The 23,124-nt window shown below is 46.5% G+C and overlaps 2 protein-coding genes across 4 annotated transcripts in view; one reads left to right on the top strand and one right to left on the bottom strand.

The window, feature by feature from the left end:
- The window catches only part of RPRD2 (regulation of nuclear pre-mRNA domain containing 2), a 145,992-nt gene extending 124,881 nt beyond the window's left edge, over positions 1 to 21,111 (bottom strand). For all 3 annotated transcript variants that reach the window (XR_003940045.1, XM_030188296.1, XM_030188297.1), the window contains exon 1: positions 20,910 to 21,111. Coding sequence is in view for 2 of the 3 variants with exons in the window: in XM_030188296.1 (XP_030044156.1) it covers positions 20,910 to 21,087 (178 nt within the window). In the remaining variant the exon portion in view is untranslated. The remainder of the gene's footprint in view (positions 1 to 20,909) is intronic.
- Positions 21,112 to 21,577: 466 nt separating this feature from the next.
- Positions 21,578 to 23,124, top strand: part of TARS2 (threonyl-tRNA synthetase 2, mitochondrial) — an 84,693-nt gene continuing 83,146 nt past the window's right edge. The window contains exon 1 of the mRNA XM_030187565.1: positions 21,578 to 21,680. Coding sequence (XP_030043425.1) covers positions 21,627 to 21,680 — 54 coding nt within the window. The 5' untranslated portion in view covers positions 21,578 to 21,626. The remainder of the gene's footprint in view (positions 21,681 to 23,124) is intronic.

Raw genomic sequence — 23,124 nt, 5'->3', positions numbered from 1 at the left:
TTGCTTTAGCAGCACACCAAGCCTCAAACTGGCGCCAAATCCGAGCATAGGCAATGATAGTGGAACGCTTGCGGACCTGAAGGAGAGTGGAGATGACCTTGTTGGAATAGCCCTTGTCTCTCAATTGCGCCCTCTCAATAGCCATGCCATAAGACCAAAGCGGCAGGCGTCCTCCGTGGTTACCGGCCCCTGTGACAACAGGTTCGGTACCAGAGGCAAAAGAAGGGGAGCCTCCACCAGCATCCGCCGGAGGTCCGCATACCATGGCCGCCTGGGCCAATCCGGGACAATGAGAACCACCTCTCCTTGATGAAGCCGAATCCACAAGAGTACTCGCCCTATCAAGGGCCCAGGCGGGAAGACATAACAGTCCTTGACACTGAGTGCTGCCTTGTCGATTTATGTTGGCCACCGCTGTTGTGTTGTCTGACAGAACTCTGACAGCCAGTCCATACATGGTCGTGTAAAAGGCCAGAAGCGCATGGAATATCGCTTTTAACTCCAAGCGATTGATGGACCACTCCGACTCCTCAGATGTCCAGAGACCCTGGGCATGCCTTCCCTGGCAATGCGCTCCCCAGCCCTTCAGGCTGGCATCTGTTACCACCAGGCACCAATCGAGAAACACTAGTGGCATTCCTCGCCGCAGCATGCTGTCTGAGAGCCACCACTCCATACTGAGTCAGGCCGCAGGGAGCCACATGAGTCTGCGCTGGTAATCCTGAGAAATTGGAGACCATCGTTGAAGCAGGGAACACTGTAGAGGTCTCAGGTGCGCTCTCGCCCATGGCACCACTTCGAAGGTGGCCGTCATCGACCCCAACAGCTGGACTATGTTAAGGATGTAAAAAGAATTGAAGCGGTGCAAAGAAAAGCTACGAGAATGGTATGGGATTTGCGTTACAAGACGTATGAGGAGAGACTTGCTGAACTAAACATGTATACTCTGGGGGAAAGGAGAAACAGGGGTGATATGATACACACGTTCAAATATTTGGAAGGTATTAATCCGCAAACGAATCTTTTCCGGAGATGGGAAGGTGGTAGAACGAGAGGACATGAAATGAGATTGAAGGGGGGCAGACTCAAGAAAAATGTCAGGAAGTATTTTTTCACGGAGAGAGTAGTGGATGCTTGGAATGCCGCACTCTCAGTGACTTGTTGACTTCCTTTAAGTCGAGTATGGGCCGAAAAGACCTTCCTTTTCGCGGCACCACAAAGTAAATGGAGTAACGGCAGTAGCCGAGCTCGGCGGGAGGCACAGGGACCACCGCCCCAAGGTGCAACAAGCCTTGCAAGGTCTCCTCTACTGCCGCCCGTTTGACGACAGAGCCGCATCGGGACTACACAAACACGTCTCTCACCAGGGCATTGAATTCTAATCTGTAGCCATCTCTGATCAGGTCCAAAACCCACTGATCTGAGGTAATCTTGACCCATTCCTAGAGAAAGAGGGAAAGACATCTTCCAACTGCAGGAATCGAGGAGTGGGCCGGCGCACCATCATTGAGAGGGTCGCCCATGAACTCCAGGCTTTGAGTCGGCTGCTGCGGAACGTTTGTCCGAGCGAAAGGAGTTCCTCTGCTGAAAGTGGGCATGAGAAGTAACCCTAGCAGAACGCCCCGGGCGGTACCTTCGAGATTCACGGAAGCGAGGTCTGGAAGAAGAGGGAACCGCCTGACCCTTGGAAGAAGGCAGCGGCCTATCCTCAGGTAAGAGCTGTGGTTTAGCATCCCCCAGGCCCTTGACAATTTTCTCCAACTCCTCACCAAATAGGAGAAGGCCCTGGAAGGGCAACTTCACCAACCTTTGCTTACAGGCCATGTCAGCCGCCCAATGCCGTAGCCATAGAAGGCGGCGAGCGGCCACCGCCACAGCCATCTGCTGTTTAGCCGAAGCTCTGACCAGATCCTAGAGGGCGTCAGACAAAAATGACAAGGCCGACTCCATCCGCAGTGCCACCTCCATAAGGGGCTCCGCTCCATCTCCGGGCTGTTCCACTGCCTGTTGTAACCAAGTGAGGCAGGCTCGGGCAGCGTAGCAGCTGCATGCAGATGCCCGTAAGGATAGGCCTGAAATCTCAAAGGATCGATTCACTGCTGATTCCAGATGCCGGTCCTGCATGTCCTTCAGGGTGACCCCTCCCTCTACTGGGAGGGTAGTCTTCTTCTTCACAGCCGTGACTAGGGCATCCACTTTAGGCACGGCCAAGCTTGCCAAGTGCTCCTCACTAAGGGGGTATAAGTGCCCCATTGCCCTGGCAACTTTCAAAAGCCCCTCAGGGTCAGCCCATTGAGCTGAAATAAGCTCTTGGATGGAGTCATGCAAAGGAAAGGCTCGAGCAGGCTTCTTAGTACTTGCCATCCTCGGATTACCAGAGAAGGCTTCGACCATCACAGGATCTTCAATAGAGAGGGCCTGAAGGGCATCAGAAATAAGCGCTGGCAGCTCCTCGCGGTGGAAAATCCTAACCGCAGTGGGATCATCTGGATCCAGAGGCAATCCTACACCTTCCTCTGGCTCTTCGGACCACGAAGGCCTGCCAGATCCCTCAGAATCCCCACAGCCCGACCACCGGGGGGGGGGGGGGGCACTTTTTGAAAGGGAATTTACCCTTCTGCGCTTGTCTTGCGGCCAGCTATCTGGGGAAAAAACGCCTGATGGCAATCCCAGGCCAGTCTCTACCGGAGGGGAACCAGGTATCAACGCAGAGTCAGACATCTGCGGCAGAGCTCTTTTTAACAGGAACGCTTTATGTAAAAGCAACACAAACTCAGGGAAGAAAGGCTCACCCTGGCCTCCCGGTTCCAATCCGGGGTAAGGAGCTCCTCTGGTAGCCTCCATCCGAGGCTCCCCTCCGGCCTCAGACCCCTCCGCACCTGCGGGGGGTCGAGCCATGCGGCGCATCCAAGATGGCGCCCACTGCCAGCTCCACCGAGTGGGAAGAAATCTCACTCATCATGCTTGGGCCGGCCCTGATGTCTGAAGAGCACGATTTACAGAGCCCCACTGCAGATCTGCGCTTGCCACAACGTGAACAGCGCTTTACAACCTCCGCAGCCATCGCCGAAAACGGCGGAAAATTCAAAATGGTGGATCCGCGCCAAAAAACGTCCCGATCACGGGCCCTCCCCGGTGGAGCTACACGACTCTCTTACCTCACCAGACCGAGTCCCAGAACTCTGGTCACGCTGCACAGACAGAAGGAAGGCTCAGAGTCGCAGCGTAAAAAGCATGCTGCGCTTTTTTTTTTTTTAACGCTGTGAGGAAAGTTAGAGGCAACAGCTACAGAGGCACTCCGGAGGTTCAGGAGAGTGGGAAAGGCAGGGAAAGGACAAACCAATGTGCCTGCATCCACAGAGAAGTGTGTGGGAAAGGCAGGGACAGGGCAAACCTATATGCCTGAATCCACATCGTGGGCCGGGTAAGGCAGGGAAAGGGCAAACCTATGTGCCTTTAAAGTGGGCACCACCAGCCACAACACCCCTGCTACAACTGGCAAAAGCACAGGAGCCACCCCAGGCAGATTTCTGAAGGAGCTGAATAAGCTGCGTCCAACCCTGCTGGGGAGATAGGGAATACTGTGAGGCAGATGGAGCTAGCTGGCCAAGAGGCACAATGGTTTTCAGTGTTCTCTATCTCCCCCTGCTGGTAGGTGGACACAACCCATTCGTAATGGATTCATCTGCTTGATGACAAGGAATACTGGGATGTTTAGTCACTGAATCCCTGAATAGGTCCTAAGCAACTTACAAAAAAAAGAGATTCAAACAATACTTGGGGAAAAATACAAATATAAAAATCCTAAAATAAATCAAATAAAAATTTCCCTCTGCTGCTTTCTTTTTTTGTTTTTTTTAAACAGTGCTTGTGAAGAAGGAGAAGGCCAGCAAGAAGGGAGGAGAGAGAGAGAAGGGGGGGGGGGGGGGGGAGGAGGCTGGCACCACCAGGTGTACCCCCAAGCTCAACCAGACTGGGAGACCCAGAACGGGAGCAAGCAACCACTGAGCTCGAAAACGCTGGGAGACTGTTCACCACCTGCTAAAGCTAGAGGAATATTGGCTACTGAGGCAAGGACTGTTCTGTCTATAAGCAGAGTTCAACCTTTACCCTCTATCTCCACCTTCTTGAGGACAGACATAACCCACTCTTCAGGGACTTATCTGTTGGTAGATGTAATGGCAACTGAAGGATTCCATGCTGCACCAGCTCTTACACCCATGTCATAACTGGAAGTGTTACCTCCGTTGAGGGAACCAAGATGGCCGCTGAACTAGACGCGTGTGCGTGAGCTCCCGAGTTTCCAGTGTAGTGGGTCTATGTCACGGAGCGCTCCCCGGGAGAAATGGGGAAGAGGAAAGGAAAAGCGGCGGCTCATACCTCCTCGAGCGCTGCTGGGTCCCGCCATGACACAGCCCACACTTGAGACTTTCGGAATTCACCCACCGGGACCGAGAAATCCTGCTACTGGAACCTCCGAAACGACATATACGGAGCACAGTATAGAGGGCGCTACTTTGAGCCCGTTGGCAGGCCTGACCCCACCACAACCTGGAAGGAGTAGCGGAACAGAGGAAGCGCTGATTGAACAGCTGTCCGAAGCGGGCAGACTATCGTCGGCGGTGGGAGGTCCGGTTCTGGCTTCAACCCCAGGTACTGATACAGCAGAAAGGGGATTTTCGTCCCTAGCCTTAACCCGAGAAGTAAATCTTCTAGGGTTGGGAGATGGTATGGAAAAGCCTGCAGAGGTCACCATGGATGTGATTTGGGAGGCCATTCAGGGGGTGAATGTGAACCTCCAGCGAATTTTTAATGCCTCACAGACTGAAATAAGTCAATTAAAGGAACAATCTAACCAGCTTACCACCAAAGTCGAATTCCATCAGGAAAAAATTCAGACTTTTGATTTGAATTTAAAATCTACGCAGACTACAGTGGGGGCTGTTATTAAAGAAAATAAAATCCAGGCAAAGAAACTGGAATATATAGAAAATCAAATTAGAAGGCATAATCTCAGAATACTTAATTTTCCGATTTCATCATTTCTTACTCCAGCTGAACTATTGAAAAAGTATTTTTTGGAAGTTCTGGACATTCCTGTTGAAAGTCACCCTTTGGTGTCAAAAATGCAATATATAAAAAAATTTATGCCTACAAATTCAGAACCTCCGCAAGATAATTTGACTGATTTTCTAGAACGTTCTGAGATTTCAGATCGAGCAACATTACTTACAACGTTTGCCTTGGAGTCAGATAAGACTTTAATTCTACGTTCTTATTTCAGGAAAATGAATGTTAATTTTATGGGCGGGAAAATACGCATTTTTCCAGATTTAGCTAAAGAGACTCAAACCAGGAGAAGGGAGCTATTGGCATTGAGGCCAAGAATCCTTTCCCTGGGTGGAACATTTATCCTTAGATATCCATCTAGATGTATGATCTCATTAGATGCTACAGATTACCTTTTTTTTCTGTCCTATTAAATTAAAAGATTTTCTTTTAGCTAAGGAGGCTATACGTGACCTGTCTGTGATGGCTGCTCCCACTTAGTTCTACTGTCTAGGCTGCAGGATATCAAAGTCCTTCTAGTTCAATTTTGATATGTGTCATTTTTTAAGCTGTATTAGTTAAAATTTCCTACTCTTGGTTCCCCCTCGTTGTGGACAAATATGATAAGATTTTGTTTGTAATATAAATACTTGGAGTTATATTCTAAATCTATACATCTTAATGTATAAACATTGGTGTGTTATTAAGATGAAAATATAAATAAACAATTAAAAAAAGGAAGTGTTACCTCCAACACATCTTTGAGAACGGTGGTCTCTCTTATTAAATTCCTCCTATTATTGACTACATAAGAGCACTTGCACCTTACTATTTAAAAATTCACACATGGAAAATATTTACATTTATATAGCCCTAATGTATACCTTCTTAAAACAAGGAACAAATCCCTATTTAATAAAACGCACCTCCAACATTCTGAAGCTGACTACATGGCTGAGGCATTCCTGCTCTCTTGACATCACGTACTTCCGGGTTCGTCACAAGCAGAAGTGACCAACCACACGAGGTTTCTCGGCTTCAGAATGTTGGAGGTGCATTCTATTAAATAGGATTGGTCAGTTCCTTGACGCACATCCAGAGCTCAGCGTCCTGCACAGTAACGCTCAGACACCAGAGAGAGAGAGGGGGGGGGGGACCTGACACCAGAGAGGGGGGGGGGGGGGGGAGAGGTATCTCTGTCACACACACACTCTCTCTTTCACTCACAATGTCTTTCTCTCACTCTCACACACTCTGTCTCACACTGTATCACATTCACTCTCTATGTGTTACACAGTTACTCACACACTCTCTTGGTCTCATACACTCAGTCTCACAGAGAGTCTGTGTCTCACACACACTCTCTTTCTCTCACACTGTCTCACATACGCACTTGCACACACTCTCATTCTCTCACAGACACTCTCTCTCTCTCACCCACACACAGTCGCACATTCACTCTCTCTCTCACACACAGTCATTCTCCCATGCACTCTCTCAAACATACACACTCCGAGGAAAACCTTGCTAGCGCCCGTTTCATTAGTGTCAGAAACGGGCCTTTTTTTACTAGTGTGCTATTAAAAAAATGTGAAAAAAATAGTGCCTTACAGAATTCAAACATTTTCATCATCTTATTTTCACAATAGAACACACGCACAAATCGTACTGGGTCATGAGAACCTAAGGTCCGTACGTTTAAAGGTACATAATCCAGTGCCCCCTAATCATACTATGGCTGTGACCCCATATTTGCAGCCAAATAAAACTATGAAACTCCCTGGGGGTGCAGAATAATGATGCACCTATGGAGTCTGCCTAGGTAATGACCCCAAAGGCAGATTTTGTAACCCCATTTGGGAAGCCCTGACAAACACCGATCTTAATTATTTTGACATTTGTCATGCTCAACTTCAGGAACCATGACACCTCGTTAAACATTAAGTTTAAAAGACTAGCAGCTATAAATCAATAAAAAGCTTTGACAACTGCAAACAGAGAATAACGCACAATACCAATGCCACTATCAAACTAAAAATCAAAATTACTTAAATGCACTTGGCACTGTGGCTAAACAAGAGACTTTCATGCTTATGATTTGTAATGTTACCTTATGACACTTTTTCCCTTTCATGGTATTTTCCGTTTGACCAGCAGGTGGTGTCTGTCCTCTGCACGTAGTACAAAAAACAGAAGAAACCAGTCTTCACAAGGAAATCAACAAGAAACAAAACAGCGAAGATGACTAACAAAAGCAAAAAACAAAAAATATAAAAATAAAAAATATATATTAAAAACGTCAAAATTTAAAATTAATCATAAAATATGTATTTACAAGATAAATCCATCAAAATCAAAAAATTACATAAAAAAGACGACACTTTGGATGTAAAAATGAAGAATCAACTTTATTAGGTGCTCTGATCGTCTCCGCTTAGCAACTTCGTTTCCAGTACAATTGTGCGCTATAGCTTCAATTTATTGGTAAGACATACATATTCTTTTTATATTTGGATAGAATTAATAATTAACAGACGCAGGCCAGTACGGCCGAAACACAGCTGTGTCGAGTCCCTTTCTCCCTGCTACAGTTTGGCTAATAAAGTTGATTCTTCATTTTTACATCTAAAGTGTCGTCTTTTTTATGTAATTTTTTGATTTTGATGGATTCATCTTTTAAATACATATTTTATGATTAATTTTAAATTGACGTTTTTAATATATATTTTTTATTTTTATATTTTTTGTTTTTGTTAGTCATCTTCGCTGTTTTGTTTCTTGTCTGTCCTCTGCACTACAGCTGTTGCAGAAGTCTGTTTCCTTTCAGCTTACCTTCCTCAAAGAAAAGAGGAAAACCTCCAAGGGGAAGAGTAACCCGCGATGCCATTGGTCAAACACCCTTAGGGCTAATACTTTGTACCCTGATTGGCCCTGAAGCCCAAGATCTGGCCGTCTCAGAGTGGCGGTGTGCACTGAGACCCTGTTCAAATCCTGTGAGCAGTTTCTTTCCTTGATCTCCTTGGTACTACTTAGGTAGTAAAAAAGTATTTAGTTAGCGTTAATTACTGAATCCTTGCTATTTTACCTGTTACTGTTTACGATTTTTACCATTCAAGGTTCTATTTTTTTTTTTGTGATAATAAACCTATTAGTTTGTTAGCTCTGTTGTCCTGGACAAAGAATCCTGGCAGTCTGTGTTCTCGGTCTGAGTGTTTTTCTGGGAACTGTGGGACCCCTTAGGATTGTGACCCCAGTGTCCCTAAAAACCACCAAGGAAATAACATGCAGGTGGGAGATTCACCCAGACGCAAGTGGGACCCAGCAGGCGGGTGGAGGTTATACCAGTAAAGGTGCATGCGTACAGGTGACAGCGGGCAGGGGTAGTGCTGGGTAGGACTCTCCAGGTGGCCATAGGGTTAAGCCCAGGTGGGTGCTAGGGGCGTTCAGGCATTTGGCACTAACTGTGAAAATCTGCCCTTCATCAAAATTAAAAGTATAATTTTTTATAAGGCATGCATGAAAACTATTGTGAAAAAAGTACACATGCATGTCATGCCATATTTCAACCCCAAATTGATAACATATTCTAATTCTAAAGAATAAATATTAAAACTATATGTAGAAATGTATGCCATTAAAAAATTCAATATATGTATTAAAAAATCCACCACTAATTCTAAACAGCATGTTAAAACTTTTATCATCAGAAAGACAACTGACCTTAAGGAAAAAGCATTAAGTGATTGCCAGGCCAGCCAGGCTTTCAGGATATCATAAGTATATAAGTACTGCCATACTGGGACGGACCAAAGGTCCATCAAGCCCAGCATCCTGTTTCCAACAGTGGACAATCCAGGTCACAATGAATATGCATGAAAGATTTGCATACCAAGGAGGCAATGCATGTAAATTCATCTCATGCATATTCATTGTGGCTATTCTGAAAACCTGATGAGCTGGATGTGCCCTGAGGATTGGGTTGGGAACCCCTGCATTAAAGGTATTAAATATGCAAAGAATGGAACCATGCAACACTACGAACACTACATTTATATTACAACTAGAAATTACACCTGAACCGCAAGTATAATGTAATCACACAGAACTCTTCAATGCACAATAATCCACCTCATTAAAACCAGTATTACTAGGCATGTTCACATAGACTATATAAACACAAACCCCTTTGGAGTACTTGTTTATGGTTTATTTGGCTTAATCTTTGGTACCACATATACCACAAAGTCACTTCTACAATAACCAATTTCATTCCAAAAGCGGACCGGATGGCCAGCCAGAGACTTTCCGTGAACTCGCCCCCGAAAACAAGGAAGTGCCACCACTTGAACCTTAAGGGACAAGAGGGACAAACATTTTTCCAAGTCCCGCTGCAAGAAGTCCAAGATGTGGGCCACCGAAGCTCTAAAGGGAGAGGCACCAACCTCGGCACACCATAACTCAAACACTCTCCACGTCCTGATATAGTTAAGAGAAGTAGAGTGACGCCAGGACTGCAGCACAGTGGAAACTACATTTGCAGAAAACCTCTCTTAGCCGCGCCCGCTCAAGAGCCAAGCCATAAGACAAAATTGAGCCGAATCCGGATGAGACACCGGCCCCTGGACCAACAAATCGGGATCCTCCAGAAGCTTGAGGAGGCCAGACGAGCAGGTGCAGAAGGTCAGTGTACCAAGGTCTGCGGGGCCAATCCGGCACTATCAGGATTACTCGCCTTGATGCTCCTCTATCCTGTGCAGCAGATGACCTACGAGAGGCCACGGGGGAAAGGCATACAAAAGGCCCGTCAGCCAGGGCTGCAGAAGTGCATTGACTCCCTGCACTGATGGCTCCTTCCAGCGACTGAAGGATCTCGGAACTTTCACATTGCACGCAGAGGCGAGCAGATTCTTGGTAGGAAGTCCTCAGCGATCTACTACTGCTCGAAACGTTCCTTCGCCCAGAGTCTACTTCCCGGGATCCAGTGGTGTGACTGAGGAAATCCGTCTGGATGTTGTCTACTCCTGCTACAAGAGCCACTGAGAGGGCCAGTAGATAAGACTCAACCAGCTCATGAGAAGAGCCGCTTCTCGCTCCAACTGGAGACTCCTTGTTCCTCCTTGATGATTAACATAGGCCACCACCATGGCGTCATCTGACATGATGAGAACTGATGTGCCATCCAGAAGAGGGCGAAACATGTGCAGCGCCAAACCTTTTGCACTTGTCTCCAAGAGGTTGATCAGCCAGGATTCCAAGAGTGACCAAAGACACTGGGCATACTGTCCCTGACAGTGAGCTCTCCAGCCCCTTAGACTGGCGTCCGTCGTGACTATGATCCAGTGAAGGGACTCTAGAGGCATCCCTCTGGACTAGAGAACTGCACGGGGACAGAAATCTTACCCGTCCCCACTGGAATCTTACCCATCCCCACCCATCCCCGCAAAACTTTAACCCATCCCAACCCGTCCCCGTAAAAATTTAATGGTACATAAAAGAAAATTCCAGTCAGGTCCCTCAGTCTGTCTCTTGATTTGAGCCACAGCACTGTAGGCAAGGAAGGAACGGAACTTGGAACTCTCTGGTGCGCACATGTAAGATTTGTCTCTGATTCACTGGCATTGTGTGCTGAGAGGTACCTGAAGGCTCTCCTGGTAGGATTTCACTCTGATTAGCCAATCGTATAGGTAGACATGAACCAATATTCCTTCTCTCCCGAGAGCCGCTGCTACTACCACCATCACCTTGGTAAAGGCATGAGGGTCCGTCACTAGGCCGAAGGGTAAAGCCCAAAACGGGAATTGTCTGCCGAGAATCACGAAGTGCAGAAAACGCTGATGGAGAGGACGAATAGGGATGTGAAGGTATGCCTCCGTGAGGTCAAGAGTCGTCAAAAATTTTCCAGTTCTTACCGCTACAATGACGGAGCAAAGAGTGTCCATGTGAAAAGAAGAGATCTGGAATGCGTGGTTGACGGCCTTGAGATCTGGAACCAGCCTGAAAGTAGGGAATAACAAAGTAGATAGAACAGCGACTTTGTCCGAGTTCCTCTGAGGGAACTGGAGAAATAGCCCGGAGGTCGAGTAGTCTTCGTAGAGTATCCCTGATGATGAGGGCCTTGCAGTGAGACCGGCAGGGAGAATCTAGAAATGTGTCTGAATGAGGATGCGAGAACTCTAAGGAATACCCTTCTCGAATAACCTGTAGTACCCACTGGTCTGAGGTGATCTGGGCCCACCTCTGGTAAAACTGCCCCAAACGTGCCCCTACCGAGACCAGAGGCTGGGCCCAGACACCTTCATTGAGATGGACGAGTGGGGGACTGAAAAGAGGTTGCCGAGTCCCTACCTTCTCTGCGAACTCCCCTCAAAAAACAAATCCTCAGAATCTGGAACGCTGAACCGGATCTGCCTTACCTGCTCTAAAACGATGTAAGTCACAGCCCCGGCTTCTACCTGAAAACAAACTGCGCCCAGCAGTCTTAAGCCTATCCTCGGGAAGCCACAGGACCTTAGTCTGCCCTAAACTGCAGGCTAGCTTGTCCAATTCTTCCCCAAACAATAAGGAATCCCTGAAGAGAAACTTATTGTGTTTAGATTTAGCCCGTGTCGGCAGACCAACCTCTAAGCCAAAGGGACCATCTGGTCGCTACATTCAAAGCCATGGACTTTGGCTGATGCTCGAAGCAAATCACACAAAGCATCTGCCAAATAGGCTGAACCCTTCAAACTTGGCCATTTCCAAATCTATGGTTACCAAGTCATCCGAAGACCTATCTAGTACTCTCTCTGACAAGCTCTGGCTACCAGGGATCCGCAGATAGCCACCTGAACTGCTAAAGCTCACACATCGAAGCTACTTTTCAATAGTGTCTCCATATGGCAGTCCTGGAAATCTTTAAGGGTGGTACCACCATCAATTGGCACTGTATTCCGCTTGGTAACCGCTGAGACCACCGCATCCACTATGAGAGGCTTTAAAAGGGATTTATCGGCCTCCGGGACCGGATACTACTACTACTACTACTACAAAGAGGTGAACCATAGTTTCAGCGGGCCTAAAAACCGAATCAGGGATATCCCACTGAGCCTGGATCACATCCCTGATATCCTGATGTATAGGCTACGTGGTTTACGGACCCCCTTTATTAGGAGATCAACCTTGTGTGGCTGAGTCTCAGGACATTCCGCCTCCTCAGAACGGAGAGTGGAGGAAACCAAGAAAATTAATTCCTGCAGATCCTCCTTGTGAAAAATTCTAAGGACCAAGGAATCCTCCCAAGGAATAAAGGCTCAGTTCCAAAGTCACCCTGACCAAAGCCCTCCTCCTCATGGTCCTCCGGAGAAAAGTCTTGTCCCTTCAAGGAGGGCATCTCCAAATCTGGATCAGGATCAATATCCTCATCCAGATCCCAGGACTTAATGGACCTCTTTGTTGACACCAGCTGACCTTCAGAGGGCCTTTTGCCAGAAGACATCTGGGGAGGATTAGATTTGTGCAATAAGAATGCCTTGTACATTTGGAAGACAAATTCTAGGGGGAACCCCCCAGCAGAACCTGCAGGAAACAGAGACTCACTCTCTGAGGGAATCTGCTGAGAAGAAATAGGCACTGAAGCAGATTTTTCCACAGAATCAGCAGAAGTAGCTAGAATGGTGGCAGTTCCCGCCAAAACCTGGACTGTCAATTTCTCATTTGCCGCCAAATCTACTGACGCCACAGAAGCCGAGGGCCCTCCCCCCGAGGGGTCCTCTACAGAAGTGCAATACTTGCAGCAGCTGCTAATACCAACGCCTCAACACTGACACATTGTGCAGCGTTGGAGCTTCTCGTCCATGCTGCCAGAAAAAAAGCGGCACCGCGGCTGAAACTGCAGCAAAGAAGCCAGCTTAAACGCACTGCTGAAAGCTGTGAAACCCGTGCACCTATCAAGTTTTTTTTTAGATTAACAACTGCCTCTTCCAGCCTAGCTGCTCTTGCTACGAAGAGTTCTAGGCAAACCAACACAGCAAGAAACGCTGGAAATGGAAGGATGGTGGGGTGGGGACACGGCCAGATGGATGTAGAACTCCCGCAGCTGCAAAAGATCCCCTCGGACCTCAGCCTCTCAGAAGCATGTTAACCAAATACCAGATGCACAGAAGGGATAAACACAAGCACCCAGAAATCACTAATCACTGAAATCTCACAGAAAAGTACCAAGAAAAGAAAGAGAAAAACAGAGAGACTGAAGGGCTCACCACCTTCCACCTGCTGGAGACTGAGATTACTGGATCTTTCTCTGCCAGGCAAGGACTCTTATTGGCTCTCCCTGAAGTCAGAATTCTCAGTCTCCACCTGCTGGAAGGCGTGCACAACCCATCAGTCTCAATCTGGGCCAGTCCAGAGAGACACTAAGGAAATATAGTTAACTTGTAAAACTATTTAACAATTGCTATAAACCCAAAAAGTGGTAAGAATGGAAATCACATATAACGAAGTTCCTCCTTCCTTCAGATATGTTATCACTAGCATAAAGTTGTGATTGCCATACTTGGATATATGGAAATAAGACAACAGAGTGGGTAGACGTGAATCGCTTATTTACCCTTTCCAAAAATCATACGACTGGGGGGCGTGCAATGAAAATACAAAGTAGTAAATTTAAAACAAAATGGATAAAATATTTCTTCACTCAACATATAATTAAAATCTGGAATTTGCTGCCAGAAAATGTAGTAAAAGCAATTAGCTTAGCACAGTTTTAAAAATGTTTGGATAATTTCCTTAAAAAAAAGTCCATAAGCCATTATTAAGATGAATTTGAGAAGAACCACTGCTTATTTCTAGGATAAGCAGCATAAAATTTGTTTTAGTCTTTTGGGATCTTGCCAGGTACTTGTGACCTGGATTGGCCAATGTTGCAAAGAGGATACCAGGCTTGACAGATCTTTGGTCTGCCCCCGTATGGCAACTATATTCTTCAACTATTGCTGTTAGTACAGGGGTAGGCAACTCCGGTCCTCGAGAGCCGCAGACAGGTCAGGTTTTCAGGATATCCACAATGAATATGCAGGAGATAGATTTGCATACCAAGGAGGCAGTGCTTGCAAATCTATCTCCTGCATATTCATTGTGGATATCCTGAAAACCTGACCTGCCTGCGGCTCTCAAGGACCGGAGTTGCCTACCCCTGTGTTAGTCCAATAAAAAGGTATCGCCTACAGTTTGGTTCCATCATACCTTTAACAAGTTTTGAAAAATATATTCTCACTATCAAGTCAGTGAAAAATAGCATAGTGAGTTTAAATAGTACAAATTCATGTAAGTCTTAGGTTGACTGCATACATTAATAAAGCTTTGTGAAAGGCCATGGACGATTACATTCGCATGAGTTATACTTATAAATAGAATAAGGTAAGTTATGTAAAACATTATGAAGGCACACACAGAATGTTTGAATAAATCATTCAGATTTAAGTATATAGAATTATGAAGATAGATACGAGTCCACTTTCTTCTATTTGAGGTGGCGCTTGCTAAATCCAACAAAATTGAAATCTGAAAGTTTTTCGTATTTCCTGAACATTATAACCCACTTCCACCATATGTTGACATCTAGAGAAGAATTGACCTTCCAATGATTAATGATCAATTTAACTGCTACAGAGTCTAAGTGTTTGGTCATTCTTATTGTAAACATTTCCATTCCTTTGTGCTCCTACAGTTTCCTTTAAGCACTTTTATTGAAAAATTGTAAGATAAATATCAAACGATCCAATTAATACTTCTTCCTGCGTACATACTTCATAAGTGTTTCCCTTTAAACACATTTTACTTACGCTAGTAACATTTCCCTAAGTAATTAAACAGAAATTTAACTTTTTACGAAAATAAACACACATTACAGGATGAAGCCTCCAAGGTAACGCTGCCAGTTAGACTGCAACAAAACATTTACATTGAATGGTACTACTACAGTCACATTTTCAAAACTATTCATCACTTGCATCTTCATCAAGATGGCCACTGATTAGAGGGTCACGGGAGCAGCTAGCTCCAAAGACCCTAGTTTGGAACCGGATGAGAACGGGACCGTTCCACTCGCACACGGACTTGGAGGTCAGCAGACTGACAGTCAGCTGCTGCCGGTCCGGACGGACTCATATGGGAGTTGGAGCAAAAGGCGCCGCTGAACCCAAGGCACCTCACGTGAATCTCACGGGCATCCTCCCCGAAAAGGTCAGTGCTGAGAGCCGACCGCAGCCTCCTTCCTACCTCAGGGCCGCAGTGATACCCTGACCGGACCTCAGCGCCCACCCACACCTCAGGACAGACGGTCTCACCTGGGAGTTGGAGCAGAAGGCGCAACAGAACCCGGGACACCTCATGTGCATCCTCCCCGGACAGGTCAACGCTGAGAGCCGACCGCAGCTTCCTCAGGACATCCCTACCTCGCTACCCTGGACCAGACCTCGGCGCAATCCGCACCTCCCGCATCACCGGCTAGGCAGCAGCGCCCCAACCTCCGCTGCACAACGAAAGGAGCGCCGACCGGCTGCCCAAAGCTGCAAGGAGAGGTAGAGAGTGGGGAGTGCCGTGCACGCAGCTGTAGAGCCGGGAGGGCAGACGAGAGAATCAACTCCTGACAGCAACCCCGCGACGCGAGGACCTGGGCAGCACGCGGCCAGCCAGCACTGTTCCACGCCACGCAGTAGTGGGAGCAGCCCGAGTCCCTGGGCCACACCTCTGAACATCTGACCGTGAGTAAAGTATAAGTGCTTTTTCAATGAAGGACGCGGCGGAGGCTTTGGGTGTCTGCTGATGTCCCAAGGTAATACCTTACAGCAAAAAAAAAAACCACGGCAGAGACTAAATAGTTGCAGAGGAAGATGAGGGTATTTTAGCAGGACAAACATACCCTTGGGAGAGCCTTCTGCACCTGATCAAACCAGGAAAATTAAGCTGTAAAGTGGCAGATCTGTATGAATTGATCAAACCAGAAGGAAAGTGAATCAAGTAACCCTGCTTATATCGGCCTGGATATTAACAGGCGAGATTTCAGCTAGGGAAAGCAATGTTTGGGACTATTTTAGCACATTTATTAGGGAGCTGGCTGGGATAAAGCAGAAGATACTGTGGAAGTTTAAAACCAGTGTCTACAGCCAGAATTCCAAAAAGCAATTAAGTCAAGCACCTTCCTATTGTCATTCAAGCACATTTCCCTGACCAAGAGCAACACTTCTGAACTGAAACTAACTTAAAGCGCCTGTTGCAAAATTGATCAGAAAATATGAAGCAGGATCAGAGTGAGAAGGAATCGCCCAACCTGAGTTCTTTATGTCGCATGTATGACACCTCCCTGCTAATTCCTTGAAGATGCTCCGAAATTGGAATCTTCCAACTCCAGTTCTTTGGGTTGCATGTGTGACACCCCCCTGCTAACTACCTGAAGGAGCTCTGAAGTTCCCCCCTCCCCCAGCCAAAGCCAGAAACAAGAGCCCTGAAGATTATATGGGCAAGGAGGGAGGGAAACACAAAGCTGCTAAGAGACAGATTAAAGGAGGACCCCTGACTCTGAACGACTCTTCTCCCTCCCACCTTCCCTGCTCATTAACTTTTCATTGAAACCTAATCCAGCACTGATCTCAACAGCTAGAAAGGCAAGCTGAAATAACACACAAGAGCAGAACACCAGACTCAATCCAAATAACAACAAAAATATCACCACCTATCCAGTCATCAGAACACAGCCCTATTACTAGCCCACAGTGAATAGAAACTAAAATGAATACCCTCAAACTACTGCTTATCACTGATCCACTTTACACTAACCACCCCTCTTGCAGACAGTAACATTATACGAATACTGTACAATCATCAAAGATTGATCAGATACACCACACCATCAAATTGACTACAACCTAAACAAAGGAGAACACCAACATGCGGACAATCAATACAGAATGCAACTAAGGGTCCAAACTCACCCCAACAAAGAAACGATAACTAATAAAAGTCCACACAACACCAAACGCAGAAGACCCATTCCAATCAATCCAAGTGAGCTACGTCAACGCCAGATCCGCAGTAAACAAAACAGCAATACTAATAGACTGATCATGGCAGAAGACCTTGACCTACTCTTCATCAATGAAAACTAGACCAACAACCAAAAGGACCCTATAATCCTAGACCTGTGCCCCCCAGGATACAAAATCATACACTGGACCTCAAAGGAAAAGAGAGGCAGAGGCACAGCATTAATCTACCGATCCCACTTCACCACCGAAACCACTGCAGAATCCATGACACCCCAGCTTGAAATTGCATCAATCAGAATCCACAACAAAACCCTACGCGATTATCTCAATTGTGTCTTGTTTATAGACCCCCAGGTAATTGGAACGAAGGCCAGACTAACTTCATGGACTTCATTTCAAACATATGTGTAACCAACTCCAATGTACTAGTACTAGGAGACATCAACTTTCACTTAGAAGACCCAAACTCAATCAACGCACGAGAATGTAAGGAATTCATCCACTTATGGGATCTCAAATGGCCAAGACTGCAAGCAACCCACGTCAAAGGGCACACACTTGATCTCATCTCACACAAACTCTCAACACACCAGAACTTAATAATAACCGACATTAAATGGACAGATACACCCTGGACTGATCACTACAAACTAAACCTATCCCTACACTGGCGGAAGAAAGGAGTACACCAAATACAAGAACACACATCATATAGAACAAGAGATCATGTAGACACAAAAACATTCTGGCAACTGTTATACAACAATGAATCGACAGCACAAACAGACTCCATATACTACCTCTTGGAATGGGATAAAAGATTTAAATGCATACTAGATGAAATAGCACCCTTACGAACAAGAACTTCACACAAGTATAGCTCGATACCATGGTTCAACGATGAACTGAAAAAGCTAAAAACACAATCCAGAAAACTCGAACAAGCATGGAAAAAAACAAAAAAAAAACCACATTCAACACATGGAAACAATCACAAAGAAAATACAAATATGCAATAAGACAGACCAAAAGATCATACTATAAAACTAAAATAGGGACAGATTACAACAAAGACACGAAGAAAGTATATCAACTCGTGAACAAACTCCTAGATACCAACTTGGTCACTACATCGAATACAGACATCCCATCTGCAGACAAACTTGCTAATTATTTCAACGAAAAAATTGTAAACCTACGTAGCACGCTACCACAGGACAACACTGACATCGAAAACTTCCTTAACGAGTTGGACACAACCAATGGAGAATACCCGGCTGACCGCACTTGGTTAAACTTCGCCCTCCTTAACATCGATAGAGTTGCACAGGCGCTCAGTTGGTTCTCTAACACTCACTGCAAACTAGATACCTGCTCCATCGGCCCCCGACCGCTTCATAGCGGAACCTCACAGCCCACCTAAACTACATGCTCCAGCAAGATCTCTTCCCTAAGGAAAATGGCAATATCCTACTCACCCCAATACCAAAAGACACCATGAAAAAAGCAAATGAAATAACTAGCTACCATCCAGTAGCATCAATCCCGTTGTTAGTCAAACTGATGGAAAGCATGGTAGCTCAAACAACTTAGACTATATAAACAAATTCTCAATACTACACGAATCACAGTCAGGTTTCGCCCTCTACACTGCACAGAAACAGTACTACTCACTCTCCTAGACAAACAATCAGGAAATAGCAATAGGCAACAACATCCTACTCCTCCAATTCGACACGTCTAGTGCATTCGACATGGTAAACCATAATATATTAATAAGATTTACTCGACAAGTTCGAGATTGGTGGTAACATACTTAGCTGGATCAAGGGTTTCCTAACCACAAGAACATATCAAGTAAAATCAAACTCAAACATATCATCACTGTGGAGGATCACCGCTATCACCGATCCTCTTCAACCTAATGACCCCACTAGCCAAGACCTTATCCAACCAAGGCCTTAACCCTTTCATATATGCAGACGATGTCACCATATACATTCCTTGCAAAACTACACTAACTGAAATCGCTAACAAAATCAAAACCAGCTTGAACATCATGGACTCTTGGGCAAATGCATTTCAACTAAAACTAAACAAAGAAAAAACACACTCATCCTTTCATCCCAACACAGCCCCACAACTATCAACACCCCAGACCACACCCTCCTTATCTCTGACAGCTTGAAAATCCTCGGCGTTACATTGGACCGCAACCTAACACTAGAGAGCCAAGTGAAATCCACAACCAAGAAAATGTTCCACTCAATGTGGAAACTCAAAAGCGTGAAACAATTCTTCCCGAGGGAAACATTTCGCAACCTGATACAATCAATGGTACTAAGCCATGTAGACTACTGCAATGGAACTTATGCGGGATGCAAAGAACAAACCTTAAAGAAACTTCAGACCGCTCAAAACAGGACAGCAAGGCTCATTTTCTGAAAAAATGCGATTTGAAAGTGCAAAACCCCTCCGCGAAAAACTACACTGGCTCCCAATCAATGAACGCATTACTTTAAAAATCTGCACTGTGGTTCACAAAATTATCTACGGTGGTTTTAATGCCCCTGTATAAGACGTTGGTGAGGCCCCACCTGGAGTATTGTGTTCAGTTTTGGAGGCCGTATCTTGCGAAGGATGTTAAAAAAATGGAAGCGGTGCAAAGAAAAGCTACGAGGATGGTATGGGATTTACGTTCCAAGACGTATGAAGAGAGGCTTGCTGACCTGAACATGTACACCCTGGAGGAAAGGAGGAACAGGGGTGATATGATACAGACGTTCAAATATTTGAAAGGTATTAATCCGCAAATGAATCTTTTCCGGAGATGGGAAGGCGGTAGAACGAGAGGACATGAAATGAGATTGAAGGGGGGCAGACTCAGGAAAGATGTCAGGAAGTATTTTTTCACGGAGAGGGTGGTGGACGCTTGGAATGCCCTCCCGCGGGAGGTGGTGGAGATGAAAACGGTAATGGAGTTCAAACATGCGTGGGATATGCATAGAATGGATCCTCAGAAGCTTAGCTGAAATTGGGTGGCGGAGCAGTTGGAGGGAAGAGGGGGTGGTGGTTGGGAGGCGAGGATAGACTTATACGGTCTGTAACAGAGCCGGTGATGGGAGGCGGGACTGGTGGTTGGGAGGCGGGAAATACTGCTGGGCAGACTTATATGGTCTGTGCCCTGAAAAGGACAGGTACAAATTCAAGGTAAGGTATACACATATGAGTTTGTCATGGGCAGACTGGATGGACCATGCAAGGTCTTTTTCTGCCGTCATCTACTATGTTACTATGTGAAGCACCGGGATACATGACAGACTTGATCGAGCTACCAACCAGAAACACATCTGAAGCTGCAAAGGACTCAAATACAAATCAACTTACGCATCCAGTTTTTCCTACATCAGCACACAACTGTGAAACACACTACCAAAAGCCTTGAAAACCACTTCAGGAAGTCACTAAAAGCTCACCTGTTCAAAAAGACATACCCTACCGAGCCAACATAAATGCCTGAGCTCCGCTACACAACAACACTAAAGCTCCTAATGGAAATTACACAACTCTTCCGTTGGACGATTCCTTTATGTGGTTCTACAACATCACTTTGTATTTGTTTACTCTGGAGTCTGCAAACACCTCTCCGGTACTATGTAAGTCACATTGAGTCTTCACATATGTGGGATACAAATGTAACCAAAAATAACCTATAAACATTTCATTAATAATGAAGCTCTCCCTTTATATAAGAGTATGCATAAGTGATATACCACAACGCCCCCGCCTCCCAGTATCCACAATATTACATGCAAAATGTTTCTTCCCGGTCAAACTTACATCTCCTGATCCACTTTATCCAGTAATGCACCACAGTGGCGTGATGCTTTTTGTTCTCGATGCACCAAGACGACAGGCTCTGGATGGACTCCATGGTGTTAGTAACCGACTGCAATTTTCTGTCCAGGGCAATCTCCAAAAGTCCCGACGCGGCCTTGCCACCTCCGCTGGCCGCCATCTTTCCCCGTCCCCCGCCTCCTGCTCCGTGTGGAGAGCGGGTGGGCGCGCCCCCTCCCCCTTTGCAGGAGCGCGCGCAATCCCCAACACGCTTCCCCAACGAAAAGATCAACAACACACTCCCCCCCCCCCTCCTCCTTCACCAGAGTTCACAGCGAGCCACTCCAAACAGGGCCCGCACAATAAAATGAATAAAAAAATACAATCACAAACGTGTTCTGTGGGGAAATAAAAGGTAACACACGTAATTCAAAAGAGCGAACTTCTACTGTCTGAGGCCAACGCGCAACTAGGCCGCGGGGTTCCGTAACTCTACACGACATTCGACTGCAACAGCACCTGCGAACGCTAGAGCGGCTCGTGCGTACTGCGCAGCGGCGGGAGCCCAATGCGCAGACGCAAGGCGGCGGCGCGTGCGCACACGTCTGCTGTATACGCCGGAGGGCGCGCGCTTGCGTCCCGCCCCCCTCCCTCCAGCTAGGGAAGTAACTTGCTGCATGCATGCATGCATGGAGGTGACTGACGAGAGGCAGGTGAAACATGAAGCTGCCCTGGTGCATCTTTCCTCGACGAGTCCTTCCTGGGTTTTGCACGGTTGGTGACCTTTTATTTTCTCCTGTACGGTTTACATATATAGTAACATAGTAGATGACGGCAGAAAAAGACCTGCACGGTCCATCCAGTCTGCCCAACAAGATAAACTCATATGTGCTACTTTTTGTTATCTTGTTGGGCAGACTGGATGGACCGTGCAGGTCTTTTTCTGCAGTGGTGGAGAGAAAAACGGTAATGGAATTCGAACACGCGTGGGATAAACATAAAGGAATCCTGCTTAGAAGGAATGGATCCCCAGAAGCTTAGCCGGTGGTGGGAGGCAGGGCTGGTAGTTGGGAGGCGGGGATACTGCTGGGCTGACTTATACGGTCTGTGCCAGAGCTGGTGGTGGGAGGCGGGACTGGTAGTTGGGAGGCGGGGAAAGTGCTGGGCAGACTTATACAGTCTGTGCCAGAGCTGATGGTGGGAGGCGGGGATAGTGCTGGGCAGACTTATACGGTCTGTGCCAGAGCTGATGGTGGGAGGCGGGGATAGTGCTGGGCAGACTTTTACGGTCTGTGCCCTGAAAAAGACAGGTACAAATCAAGATAAGGTATACACAAAAAAGTGGCACATTTCTTGGGCAGACTGGATGGACCGTGCAGGTCTTTTTCTGCCGTCATCTACTATGTTACAATCAGATGTAATACCGGAACGTCTGTATCATATCAAATATTTGAAAGGTATTAATCCGCAAACAAACCTTTTCTGGAGATACGAAGGCGGTAGAACTGGGATTGAAGGAGGGCAGACTCAAGAAAAATGTCAGGAAGTATTTTTTCACGGAGAGTGTGGTGGATGTTTGGAATGCCCTCCCGCGGGAGGTGGTGGAGATGAAAACGGTAACGGAATTCAAACATGCATGGGATAAACATAAAGGAATCCTGTTCAGAAGAAATGGATCCTCAGGAGCTTAGCCGAGATTGGATAACAGAGCCGGTAGTGGGAGGCGGGGCTAGTGGTTGGGAGGCGAGGATCGTGCTGGGCAGACTTATACGGTCTGTGCCAGAGCCGGTGGTTGGGAGGCGGGGCTGGTGGTTGGGAGGCGGGGATAGTGCTGGGCAGACTTATACGGTCTGTGCCAGAGCCGATGGTGGGAGGCGGGGATAGTGCTGGGCAGACTTGTACGGTCTGTGCCCTGAAAAAGACAGGTACAAATCAAGGTAAGGTATACACAAAAAAGTGGCACAGTGGGAGGCGGGGCTGGTGGTTGGGAGGCGGGGATAGTGCTGGGCAGACTTATATGGTCTGTGCCCTGAAAAAGACAGGTACAAATCAAGGTAAGGTATACACAAAAAAGTGGCACATTTCTTGGGCAGACTGGATGGACCGTGCAGGTCTTTTTCTGCCGTCATCTACTATGTTACTATATCACCCCTGTTTCGCCTTTCCTCCAGAGTATACATGTTTAGTTCAGCAAGTCTCTCCTCATACGTCTTGTAAC

Source organism: Microcaecilia unicolor, chromosome 14, assembly GCF_901765095.1.
Source record: "Microcaecilia unicolor chromosome 14, aMicUni1.1, whole genome shotgun sequence".
NCBI lineage: Eukaryota > Metazoa > Chordata > Amphibia > Gymnophiona > Siphonopidae > Microcaecilia > Microcaecilia unicolor.
Note: the sequence above shows the minus strand (reverse complement) of the source record. Positions and strands in the feature narration are given on the sequence as shown.